A 14,315-nucleotide genomic window follows, 5' to 3' on the forward strand; every position below is an offset into this window, starting at 1 on the left:
CAAGGTATTAACCACTTAACAGGAAGAACAGACAATTCTTGCTCGAACAAAAGCAGAACTGAAGCTTTCCAATGCTGTTTAATCTCTACAACGCCTTGTACTTAGGTGGAAAAGACAAAAGCAGAACTGAAGCTTTCCAACGTTATTTAATCTCTACAATGCCTTGTACTTAGGCGGAAAAGAGTTCAGCGTGACAAAAAGTTCACCGTCATAAAAATTTCAAACAGCATATAAATCCCAGATAGAGTTCTCCATAGGTTAAGACACAGGTATTACGTCCCAAACTGACATATGATAAGCGCTTTCAGTAAAAGCTTCATTAGATCATACTGGTCAGGGACACCATTACTCATATTTATACTAGATCTTTATCCAATAAGATTTGAAATGAGAGACAACACCTTCTTCACAGTTATCTGCATCCATTCAACTTGATAGTTTACTGACACACTTACTATCTAACCAATAGTCGGTCTCCTCGCTTTAAGTATTGGTTTAAGAGGAATGACTGCATTCAAACCAGGAGCTCGATCTTCTTGTAAATTTACAATCCATTTAATTTCACGTCTCAGTTCTATTGGTAATATCACCTATTTTAATACCCTCAGGTATTTTCTCAATGACTTTAAATAGGAAACTGTGATCAGGAAATCTTGACACATGTACCACTAAGGCATTATGAACATCCCCTCTCCGAATGTCTCCTAAGTGTCGTAGTAATCGCTTTCTAAATATCTGGTTAGTTTTGCCAACATAAAATGATGTGCAATCTTTACATGTAGCCAGGTAAACAACATTTTTGGTGGCACATGTGGCCTTACAGTTAAAGACAAAGTCTCTATCCATACCTGGACGGTTGAAAATATTGCTGCTATCAATATGGCCACAGGCAGAGCAGTTACCACATTGAAAAGTTCCTTTTTGTCCCAACATAGTAGGTCTCTGAAAGCCATTCTTCATACATAAAAGGCATTTGATATTTTTCTTGTTTTTATAACTATAATGTGGACTATCACCTACTATAGAATAAAGTTTTGGATCCTGAGTAAGAATCGGCCAGAATTTACTAATAATTTCCTTAATTTGCTTGTTATCAGTACTATATGTGATAGTTAATCACATAGATGGTACATTCTGCTTCTCTCCTGCCAGGGGTACTTCAGAATGCTGCATTCTCCTCATATGAGGCTTATTAATGTACAAATCAATGTCCCTCTCTGAGTAACCTCATGCTCATAGACGCTCCTGTAAATCAACTACTTCTTGCTGTATTACTGACTCCTGTGTGCACCTCTTAGTAATTCTAGCGATCTCATTCTTCATAATATTACTAGCCACATGTCTCGGGTGCATACTACTCCCTGGCTGACCAATGAGAGAGTAGGGAGGCCAGCATTTTTAGGGTCAAAACAGCAAGGCACTGCATCATGCTAGCTAGTGTAGAAAGCAAAGGATGAAACTGCAGAAAGCAGAAGTCGCAAAATAACAAATTCCCATCTACATCAAGCAGAGCTCATCATTAGCACTTTTCAAAAAAAACCTTGATAAGTGGATGGGTGATAGGAAATTCACCCCTGGGATTATGTCTGGGGCTCTGCTCGATAGAGGGGCAGGAATTTAACACTACATGGGTGGCGAAAGCCAATTCACTGTTGGCTAGGCTTGCTTTGGCCCTCGAGCTGATAGCCTAGTACCTACCTATGAACCTACGAACCTATGATGACGGCCTGTCAGCAGCAATCTTTCACTCTCCCACCCCCACTACAGGTAGATAAAAGAGCTGTGCAAGTGAAATTCGAGAGAGAATAACCTCCGGGGGACATGGGTGCCATTGCTGGACAGACTGGGGTAAAGAAATGGGTCTATAGGTTTCTAAATGGTGCTTGATAAAGAAATAGACATCAGTAACACATAGAGTGGACATATGAATCCAGGCTACAGCTATTAAAGGCATAAACTGTCTGTTATTGCTTGGGCATGTGCAAAAAATTGCTTGGAATTTACCCAGTTGTAAAATATATTAAATAAAAAAATGTTAATTAATGAGATCACTAGACAAATAGTCCCTTTTCAGGGCCAGTTGTTGAGCAATATTAGGTTAAGTGGCTTGCTAACAGTCACAAAGCAGGTAAATGGAAGCAATAGGATTAATACCCACAACTGCTGCAAAGCTGCAAAGCCTGAAACTAGCAGCACATAGTCTTAAGCTTCTGCAGTGTTCCTCTGAAGAAAGTATAAAGCCTTACTCAGAACTACTCTTATCTAAAACAGCAAAAGTCTGCTTTGCAGACAGGTATGAAGAAACTCTAAATACCTTAGAGGCTTTTCCTTTGTCCTGGGAGTTTGTTTTTATATAAGCTTTGTAGTTTAAAACTTAAGAAAGGGTTGTGGCTGTTTTAAGTATAAATAAGTAATAAAATGTGTTTACCAAGCACTATATCAGGTATTTAATACACAGTGGATTGCAAAATATGATTGTCATTTTATTTTCAAATAAAAAAAAAACAGCTTCTGTATTTTTTATTTAGTCAGTTCAGTTTAGTGCAGATACTTGCTTACTCACTCTGCAGAGATGTTTGACTTTTTTCACACTGAACCAAAACAACTTAGAAGCAGTCACGTACAAGTGCAATAACCACAATTTAAGATGCATCTACGTCACTGCACTTACTTCAAAAGTTTCTGTGGTGCTAATGCACCTCCTAGTGGCAAGTTGCAGATGTGCAACAATTACTGATTTTAGCACTATGAAAGAAAGTCTACATCAGACCTGCAGGGATATGGCTAAAAATGCTATTAGTAGATAAATAGATTTTTATTTACACATACATACACGCACACACACACACACACACACACACACACACACACACACACACACACACACACATATATATATATATATATATATATATATATATATGTATATTGAGAAAGAGAGAGACACACACACACACATGAATATTAGAGGCTACTTCGGTTACTTGCACAGTTTAAGGTACCAGTTTATGTGTCAGTTAAAGAAGATCCATATCAGTTAGATATTTTTCCAGCTCCATGTTTACCTCTCTTGCATTTTCATTGCTATCTTTAAAACAGAGACTAACAATTTTGTAAAATATTTTCTTCATTTACTTCTGCTTTATCTTTCCCGTGGGTGTCTAACATGCTGTCGTCATATCAGTTATGCACTTTGTGCAATTGTTTTTAATTTGAAATACAACAGATATAGTTGCAATTAATAAGGACAGCAATTTTATCTCTGTTTTATTCCTTGCTGCGTTTGGACATTGCTGTCAAAGTCCAATGTACTACATCTGCATTCATGCCAGATTTAATGAAACCTGTATTTCACATCAATAGTCTGTAGGCGAATGTTGCACAGGAGGAATACTGCTAATTTTATGTTTAGCTCTGATTGATTTCTCCAGCATTGTAGTCAAAATTGATTTTTCATGTCACTGTAACTCATCACCTCTTTTTATCTGTATGTTTTTTTTTTTTATTTTGTTGATGGGAAATGATTATCTGCGAAGTCTCATTTTTAGTCAGATACAAATAACGAGAAATTAATTGCAAATACAGCAATGAAGAAAATAAAATTTATACCCAAAATAACAGATGGGCATATACACCAATAAACTATACATGACTGTGAATAAACTAGATGAGCACTCTATTATCCAGTAACCTACTCTTTCCTTTAAAACTATTACATATCAATGCATGCATATTTTGTGAACTTAACCTATGCAAGAGGCCTGCTAACCAGTCAACAGATGAGTCCAATGTAAGATACTACTAAAGAAAAAATGAACACGCATGAAAAAATATGCATGTTGTAGCCCTGGAAGTACAACTGCATGCATTACGGATTCACTTGTCAGAATTGTATAATTTATGCACAATGTGAATCAATGGCAGAATATTAAGTAAGCTGTAGTAATGAACTCAGAGGAAGGAGAAATTCAGCAGTAAATGCTCAGCCAATTTAATACCATAGGTTCGGTGAAAGGAACATAAAGAAGTTAGTGCTGAGTGAGACCATGCCTCTCAAGTGTCTAGAATTTTGCTTCATATTTTTGGTCTGTTTCTCATAAAATTTGTGGTTTTCTAGCAAATCATTGAGGATTCACATTATTAATAGACTGCTGTGGTGGTGCTGCAGTAGCATTGTCACCTCACAGTAAGACGTTATCCTGTTTGATTCTCAGCTAGTGTGTCTTCAGTGTGGAGACATGCTTGAATGGGCGTACCTTAGTTGAAGGTTGTGCATCAGGGCTGGCAACTCGGCACGTAAAAATCTACTGCCAATCATTAGCGGACTGGAGTTCCACTGTGACGACCCCTAACTGAAAAAAGCCGAAAGTCGCAACAACAACAACAACATTATTAAATAGGGACATACATTTGAGGTTCAGACTTTGTATGCAAATGTATAGTAATGCAACACCTTTTATTCTATCAACTTTCTAGGCTTAGAAGAGCAGTATTAAAAATCTGTCTCTGATTTTAGGCCTCTGTCTCATAATATTTTTGGCTTTGTCCAAATTTCTTGCACTAAAAGGTTGAGAGGTATGATAGATTCTGAGGAAGCCTAAAGGTCATTAGGAAAAGGAGAGGAGATAAACAGGAGTAGAAGGATAAATTTAGAGCCAGTTAGAAAGGAAAGAATATCCAGGCCAAGATTTAAGTAATACCTCAAATGACAGTACGCCCATTCACGCATCACTTGTCAAAGAGAAGTTAAGTTATATCACATTAGTATGTCTTCTCTTTGAATTTGTTTTTAGTTCAGGTTTAAAGGTTATACCTTGGTTGATAGAGGGGATGATCCCAAAACTTACAACACTGATAGAGTGATCAGCATCACAACATTCATTTTTGTTTGTGTAATGCTAACCAGCTTACTGACTAATGGCCTATGCTAAACTGAAGAATCCTTCAGGATAGTCCAAAAGATACAGTTTATGATCATATCAGTCGAAAGAGAGTTTTTGATTGGCAGGGTTTTGTGGGGTGAGATTTATTTTTGTTTTTGCTGGCTTCTGTCTCTATCTTGTCACTCTCTGTCTCTGTCTCTTGTATGTCTCTTTCTGTCTCTCTCATTCTATTTGTCTGTCTCTTGTCTCTCTCTATCTGTCTCTGTTTCTTATCTCTTTCTATCTTTCTGTCTCTCTCTATCCTTGTGTCTCTCTGTCCCTTGTCCCTTTCTCTGTCTCTCTCTGTGTCTCTTGTCTGTTTTCTCTGTCTCTCTGTGCCCCTCTCCCTGTCTCTCTTTCTCTCTCTGCCTGTCTCTTTCTCTCTCTCTCTTTCCCTCTCTCTCTATCTCTCTGTCTCTCTGTTTCTGTCTTTTCTCTCTCACTCTGTATCTCTCTGTTTCTTGTCTCTCTATATCTTTCTGTCTTGTGTCTTGTCTCTCTGTCTGTCTGTCTCGCTGTCTGTTGTCACCCTCTCTGTCTATTGTCTCTCTGTTCTCTCTCTCTCTATCTCTGTTTCTTTCTTTTCTCTCTCTCTCTGTATCTCTCTGTCTCTTGTCTCTTTATATCTTTCTGTCTGTCTTGTCTCTTGTCTCTCTGCCTGTCTGTCTCTCTGTCTATTGTCACCCTCTCTGTCTATTGTCTCTCTGTTCTCTCTCTCTCTCTCTCTATCTCTCTGTTTCTGTCTTTTCTCTCTCTCTCTCTCTCTCTCTCTGTATCTCTCTGTCTCTTGTCTCTTTATATCTTTCTGTCTGTCTTGTCTCTTGTCTCTCTGCCTGTCTGTCTCTCTCTGTCTCTCTGTCTATTGTCTCTCTCTCTGTCTCTGTCTGTTGTCTCTCTCTCTCTCTCTCTATCTGTCTCTCTCCCTCCCTCTCTCTCTGTCACAAATTGCACACTACTGTGATTAATTTTAGTGTTACATTTATCAGTTAATGTAGCTGATAATTACTTATTAGCCCACTACTTATTCAGTAGCCATGGTGATTAAACCAGATTTGTTTGCTTATTTTTCAGCACTTTATTAACCAAACCCCAGTTTTGATACTTGCATAGATTTCATAAATATTTCAAGGCTACTACGTCTTCATGCCTTGCCAGTACCTCCATCACACACTACTTTCTTTCTCCAAGATGGCAATCCCAAAAAGTGCCAGAGCAAATGGTTATTTAAAACTTGCACTTGTTGATTTACCATATTCTGGTGAAACTTGTTATCTTTAGGTTTCAACCTCTTAGCACAAAAAATCGGGACAAAGCCAAAACTAACTGGGGGACAAAGCCCCCAAAATAGGGACACATTTAAATATTGCTCTTATAAACGTAGAAAGTTGCTAGAATATTTGGTATTGTGTTGCCATGCATTTCCAAACAATTTGAAGTCTGAAATTCAAATGCCTGTCATTACTTAGTGAATTCAGTCATCACTGATTTGCCACAAAAATCTAGAAAATCACACATTTTATGAGGAACAGATCAAAAATGTAAGGTGAAAATGTGGACAGTTGAGATGCATTTTCTCTATTATTTCAGATCTGCAGATTAGGCAGCTGACATCCTAGGCCCTGGGCATTTCTCCAGTTGATGTCTCCAAACTACAGCCGAGAAGTAAATAAAAAGGAAAAGAAAATCCAAGAAGCAAAGATAGTAAAGGAAAATAAAAATGTCCTCGTAGAATTTTCTCATCAGTGCTATCACTTTTGCCATTTTCCCCACCCGCTATACAAATTTAACATTGTTTATCTGACTCACTGAACCTTAATATACTTTGTACCACATGTCCTGCAACTTGTTCCCCGCGTTTTGTTTATTTGATTATTTAGAATTAAATAAGCTGTCTTCACAGAATGTGAAAGTGTTGCCTGCTTATCATCTTAACTTACTGACTACAATGTCCATTGACTGTTTACATGACTGAACTCAGCACTGCTGTTCTGATGACTATAGTGCTGCTACATTTAAATAATACTGCACTGTTGCGTCTTGTTGCTGTTGCATTGTTGCTTATTACTGCCAACATTTAAGGTAATATTACACTTTTGTTATTGCTGTTTCAGTAAAATTTGCACTGTTGTTATTTACTAATATCAGAAACCAGAATGACTCATCTCAGACTTACTGCACTGCTTGCACTTTTAGATCATTGTTGCATTACTGCACTGATTACACTTTTTGATCATTGTTGTTGCATTACTGCACTGATTACACTTTTTGATCATTGTTGTTGCATTACTGCATGTTACTGATTGCTCTGTGTTATGCCATTTAATGCTACTGTTCACTATCAGGTGTATACTAGGCTATCGACTACTAAGGCCCCTGTAAGCCTAGCCATATAACCCATATGTAACCCACAATTTTGATTTATATAGTTGGTGATTTTCTGACTGCCTCTGCCTGTCAGAGACACAGAAGCCAGAGAATGTGAATTTCGGATTATCCATCCATTGGTCGTACTATTGATGTACACGGATGTGTTTGCTGCTCATACTGAGTACTCTACACTTACTGCACCTGGAACTATTTCATGGTCTTACTGTTAGCCATTGCTGTTACTAGTTAGTTAGAGATCACATTATCCTGTTATTTCAGCTTTTGGTTGCTTTTTATCACACTTTTGATCATGGCTGTTTGTACTGACTTTCTGCTTTTATGGAAATTGAAGCTACTTCTCTCAGTTTCTGCACCTTAAATTACTGGTTTAGATTGTTTGACTTAAATTTATAATGTTTTACTGATTACTTTCCTGTTGGTATTACTTCTACATTTTTACACTTGTGAATACTACCTCTATTACTTATTACTTCTACATTTTTACACTTGTGAATACTACCTCTTTTACTTATTACTTCTACATTTTTACACTTGTGAATACTACCTTTATTACTTATTACTTCTACCTTATTACACTTGTGAATACTACCTCTTTTACTTATTGCGCCCGCAGTCTGCATTTTATGGTACTCAGAGTTACATCTCATATTCTTGTATCTTTAGTCCTATCCCACATTATAACCATTTTCTAGTCCAATCCACTATTCCTTCCTATCTTGTACCAAGAACAGGCTATTAAGCTATTCTGTTTTCTCATACCCTTTGACTTTACAGATCATTTTTAAATCTCATTCAGCTCTTGGCCCTTCATTAGCCAGGCTAAAAGCTCTAAGTAGTTTAAGGCGGTGTCACAACTGCCTCATGATTCCTCCATCTTACATTGTGGTTGCTTAAGTAAACATTGTCTAAGCCTCCCAGACAAAGAACTTAAAAAGCTTACTCATTAGTTCACACAAGAGCACCTCTGCCTTCAACCCTGTTGTGCTCATGTAAACATACATCTAAGAGTGACAAGGATGCAGACTCCATGTTGTTAAGTCCAGCTATAGGTTCATAGGTTCATAGGTTGGTACTAGGCTATCAGCCCTATGGCCTATATAAGGCTAGACATAACAGTTCCCTGGATATTTCTTCCCAAAATATTTATTTCCCTGGACCCCTGTCTAGCAGTATGACTGACATGATCCCCGGAGTGAATTTCCTATCTCCCATCCAATCATCAAGGTTCCTTTTGAAGAGGGCCAAGGAGGTGCTCTACTTGACATGTATGAGCAGTCAATTCCAGAGTATGGGGAGTCTCTGGGTCAGGAACCTATCCCTCCAGCATGTTTTGTTCATTGTGATGACTAGGTTTAGATCCCTGGAGCATGTGGCTCTGATGGACTTGGATTTCTTTAAGTGGAGCATGTCCAACAGCTCAGAGTTTGACATGGCCTTGTATGTTAAGCAGAGATCACCTCTGAGTAGACAATATGCCACAGAGTATAGCTGCAGCTATTTTGGATGGTCAGCATATGGCATCTGCTTTAGGCCTGTGATTCTTTTAGTGAGGTATTTCTGTGGGCTTTCCAGCTGTTGCATATGTCTTGTGAGGTACATACCAAACGGGGTGATATACTCTATAATGGGTCTAATAAGAGATGAGTACAGTGGGACAATGACCTCCTTTTTCTGGATGAAAAGCCCTTAGTGATGAGGTGTACCACATAGAAGGATTTGGAGAGACTAAGACTGCACCCACCCACAATAATGTTTTAGTAATAGGTGACTCTGTTGCCAACCATATGGATGCCACCTTAACAGAATGGCTAAAACCAGGGTGTGGTTACTTGTCTTTCTGGAATAAGTATCTGGGATGCAACAATGGTGCTTAGATTCATCCATCCTGACAAATACAAATACGATCTGTTAGTGGCCCACTTCAGGGAGTTAATGATTCTACATGCTATTGCCAAAGGGGCATACGGAGGATATGTTGGATCTTGCTGTGCATGTTAGAGACAATAAAGTCAATACTTTTGAGTGCCATTTTGTCATCACCCTGAATGATGCTTAGATTCAAAGACAAGATAATTGGATTGTCTGTGTCATTCTATAGGAACCCAGTATGTGTTGCTTTGGGATGAGATGGCTGACAGGCCTTCCTGCTTTTCCAGGGATGGTCTGTAATTATTTTACCAAGGTTTTTGCATTCTTCTGAAAGCCTTTGCTGCCCTATAGTGCCCTTTTAGGCAGCGTCTCGGCTTGCACTCCAAACTAATAATGTCTAATTCAGAGCACATTAAGATAGTTCTACTCAATGCCAAGAGTCTTAACAAAAAAGATATATATATATATATATATATATATATATATATATATATATATATATATGTGTGTGTGTGTGTGTATCTGAACACGAACATGGAGACCCCTTGCGACTTGAATGCCTTCATAGATGTCTAACACAAAAGCATGGTTTTAAAACAATGAAGAATTCCCTCACTTCCTGAGTTTAGCACCTCTCATGGCATTCGACCTACCAGTAACTGTGGGAGTGCATACTACTGCCCCTACCTCACAGCTGATACCTCAGGATCCTATATCACAGTAAACATGATTAATAACTATTTCATGCCTATCTAATGAATATCTTCTATGTTCCTTCCTGACACCTCAGCCAATATTCACATTTGATCCATTAACTATATAGGGAGATTTTCCTGTCTTTCAGTAAACTGGACAACTACACCATGAATTGTCAGTATGCGCAACACTTCCTTGAGGTTATAAATGCTAACTCCTTTGTACGAATATTTATTTTACAAGAGGCTCAAATATCTTTGATCTTATCCACACAAATATGACCACTTCTTGGACATCACCTTGTGTAACGTCTTCCCTCACTAAGTCATATCTTCAGTCAGTGATCTTTTCCTACACAATATACATTTTGGTAGTTAAGTGAAAGGGATATGACAGTCCCTTGTCAAAATGAAAAAAAAGGTTTGCCAGAAACTTATTTATATCAATACATGCCTTGCATTCTTGAGGTGCTGTTTAATAACAGGTATATTGTTATGCCTTTTCATCATGGAAATATACTAAACTGTAGGCTGGCATGGTAAAATATCAGTGCACATCCCTGATGCTTCATTTACTACAATTCATATAATTCACTTTCCAACTGTATGATACTTCTTCATAAAATAATAGCAGTGAAATTATTTTTGTTTGTCTTAGAACATAACTGTGTCGAGAAACAACATATCTTCTTACTTAGTAGAGAGGCTAAATTTTAAAAAGTCCACTACTTTGCTGTCATTTCCATACACCCACACAAAAACTTTCTATGTTATAAAATTTGTAGCCTTATAAAAATGAATGGAAATTTTTACATTTCATATATTCATTACTTTTCACTGTTACAGCCTGCTGTACCTTTCTGTAAAGAAATGTAATTTATTGATTCCTTTTAAAAACAATGTACTGTTATTAGAGAAGAAAATGTTTCTGATATCTCATAGAAGTGATATCTTGATTTGATGCATTAGCGATGCAACAGTCATTCATTCAAGGCTGGTCAGCAGACAACAGTTACATAAGTAAACCTAAACATCAAGGCAATGTTTCCTAAGTGAAACAAACTGATAAGCAACACTATTTCAGTAACCATGTGTTTAGAAACTATAACAGTATTAGTACTTGGACTGCAATGATTAAGCTCCAAACTTGCCAAAAATATACTGAGAGCAAAGTGCAAACTCTGGTTATGCATCTTTTGAAACTATTATGTTCTTCTCTCAAGCCAGAGCTTCGTATTAACCACCACAGAGCAGTGCTATAACAGCTTTAAGAACTGAAATGTATTTCACCAGTGCCATACAAAAATAAAGGCATGGCAGACTGGTGTTGAACAGCTTTTAAAGCTGCTGCTTGATCAGAAGTACATTTCACTTTTGGTTGTTATGTCTTACAAATTTAAATGCTACAAAATACTCTGTGCAATTATATTTATTTCCATTTAACTTGCCCTACATTGGAGCAGCTAACGCTTGGTGTAGTACAACTAATTATGAATGGGTTTCTGTGATCATAACCCATTAGTAACCATTCTCGAAATGGGTGTTAAGATTCACCTCTTGAATTTCTTTTATTCTATTTCTCAAACAAATTAACAACTGGATTACAATTGGAAAACCAGTCATGATCTGCTGTATTCATCCAGAAAGTAATAATGTTGCTAGTCATGCCATGTTAATAATCAAAGTCTTCATGAGGAATATAAATGACTGTTCACTGTCTAACTTTACTAAGCAGTGCAGTTAGTGTTATCTATAAGGGTGAATGTGAAAAAGTGGATCAGGGCAGAGAGATACATTATTCACCAGCATCAGAACTTGTATATCAGCATTTAGAATGCACATAAGGATTTGTATCTAGCTGCAATATGCTTTCATTTTGCTGACCCTGCATGTTTAGCCAGTAATGTTACAGTTTACATCCAGTGCAAGCTGACATAGGGATTAACAAATGATTATTTTGTTACTACCTAAATTATTTTTTTAAGACTCAAACCAGTGGTAATTTGCTCATGACCTTCTCCTAAATGGATAAGAAAAAACTGTTGTGAAGGATAAGATAAACATGTCTAAATATATATGGGTCCCCTACATATTACTGAAATGCCACTTCACTGACTTTTACATGACAGAGCCAACAACACAGACAGGACATAACACTGATCGCTTGGAACACCGATGGGAAACTGACGGTGAGTAACCCATTGGCTAACCTGACAAGCACACAACAATGGCAGCAAACAAAACAAAGCCACATGGGGGGGGGCTTTGCCCCCACACCCCCCTAACTAAATATACCAACTACAAAATCGCACTACCGTGGAGGTAAGGGGCAAAGGTCAACATGCTGGCCAAGCACTTTCTTACTGTCGCGGTCAGTGTTATGTCCTGTCATTGTTGTTGGCTCGATCATGTTAAAGTTGGTGAAGTGGCATTTCTTTAATGTGTAGGGGACCCATATATATAGACATATAGGTGTGTGTGTCTGTGTGTGTGTGTGTGTGTGTGTGTGTGTGTGTGTGTGTGTGTGTGTGTGTGTGTGTGTGTGTGTGTGTGTATGTATTTATGTGTGTGGGTGGGTATGCAGACATCTGTGTGAATGTGTGTGCTTGTATGTGAATATACCTTTGACTTAAATGCATTTATACTGCTGATAAATGCGTTTTTCCTTGTCAGTTTTTTTTTATTTTATCATCCTTTCTGTTTTGTTTCTTACAGATTTTTGTAATGATGTTTGTCACCAAGGCCTACAGTGGGGGTCACTATGATGTGCAGCATTACACATGGTTAATGTTTCTCGGAGTTCGACTTGCATCCTGGAACCAGATCCTTGACCCTTGGGTCTATATCCTCCTCCGTAGAGCTGTAATGAAAAAAATATTCAATCTCATTGCTCGACAGCCTGATTTGAAAAACAGCAAGCTGGATCGCTGGGAGTTTAGCTCCTTTCAAAGTTCAGAACGGAGCATAGTACACCGGTTTTAGACTAAACAACCTTACTGCTATACTGGCTTTGAGCAAGATGTTCACAGTCCCAGGAGTATAAGCACAAAGATGTGTCATGTATATGCACTGGGCAGTCCAAATGCTGGAACACACTGCTCCTCCAGGGTGCTCTACAACGAGTGGAACACAAGTACATAACAAGTGATGTCAGGAGCGAGTGTAGAAAGCAGCACAAGGAATAAAATGAGACAGCAGGACTGGAACTGGTACTCTACTTCTCAGAATCTCTTGGGAAGTTTAATATTGTGGAAGGCAGCAGACACATGCAGCACCAGAAGGAAGATAATGACTTGATGAAAATTACTGAGAAACAGCACAAGATACCCATGAGGTCCAAGTTCAGTTCTGAACTGTTTACTACTGTATGCCTACATAATGTACAATGAAAAATATGGACTAAATCAAGACATTAAACAATACAGGCTATAAAAAGCTGACTGAATACTGAGATGGTTGTAGTTTGTGGAGTTTTAGCTACAGACTATGACATGTAATATATATGTGTACAAAAGGGTGCATGCAAATCTAATAAGTTCTCATTTTTGTGAAATACCATTATTAATATGTGATTATATTTTAGATCAGCTACAGAGCTAATCATCATAAGCTGAAATGTCGGTGTGTTGCATGGTGAGTGTGTGCGTGCGCGTGTGTATTTGTGCATATGTGTGTGTGTGTGTGTGTGTGTGTGTGTGTGTGTGTGTGTGTGTGTGTGTGTGTGTGTGTGTATGGGAGAGGTATGCCACCAGTCATGGTTGTGATATTAGGTTTTCTGCCATAAATAATGAATGCAGAATCAGGAGTGTTTAGAACTGAAAAGTTGCTCTCACATGCCTTCTGTTTATACAACAGTGGTTAGATGTGACAAGATTCGATTGTCGTGTCTCACTCCCTGCTATCTATACCAGTCTTACATCAGAGAAGGTTCATCTGGACAAAAGTAAATGCCTGAACGTTCTGATCGAAGACATTTTTTCTGGAAAACATTTTTTTAAGTGGTAAAATCTTCCTGAACCTCCAGTGGGGGTACAAGCCCCCGAAACCCCTTAACTTATGTATACCAACTTCAAGTTTGCACAGAAATGAAGATGGAAGAACCCTCCCAAAAGAAAGAAACAGAGAATGAAAGTACTGCCGTTCACTTTCAAAAACTGTAGCAACAGTGATTTGTACGGTAAACTGGGATGAGTTCAGCTTCACCTATATAAACTTGGCCAAATGGCACCTCATCCAGTTTAGGTAGAGGAGCTGTAGGGAAGCCCCTCTGAAGACAAAGGTCTTAAACATAGCAAATAGTGTAGGTTCATTCCAGAGTGAAATGACATATTTAGTATAAATATAACAAGAAGTAGACTACATATTCTTTTGGGTGCTTAACAGTTAACAAAGACTAAATCATTCTGTTCATCACATAACAGTTTCTAACATACTGAAAAAC

General features: G+C 38.0%; 1 protein-coding gene across 2 annotated transcripts in view; it reads left to right on the forward strand.

The window, feature by feature from the left end:
* The window catches only part of PTGER1 (prostaglandin E receptor 1), a 59,779-nt gene extending 46,288 nt beyond the window's left edge, over nt 1–13,491 (forward strand). For both annotated transcript variants that reach the window (XM_044084551.1, XM_044084552.1), the window contains exon 3: nt 12,590–13,491. In XM_044084551.1, the coding sequence (XP_043940486.1) occupies nt 12,590–12,856 (267 nt within the window). In that variant the 3' untranslated portion in view covers nt 12,857–13,491. The remainder of the gene's footprint in view (nt 1–12,589) is intronic.
* Nucleotides 13,492–14,315: the final 824 nt, after the last annotated feature.

This window comes from Protopterus annectens, chromosome 9.part0 (genome assembly GCF_019279795.1).
Source record: "Protopterus annectens isolate FY-2018-M chromosome 9.part0, PAN1.0, whole genome shotgun sequence".
Classification (NCBI taxonomy): Eukaryota; Metazoa; Chordata; order Ceratodontiformes; family Protopteridae; genus Protopterus; species Protopterus annectens.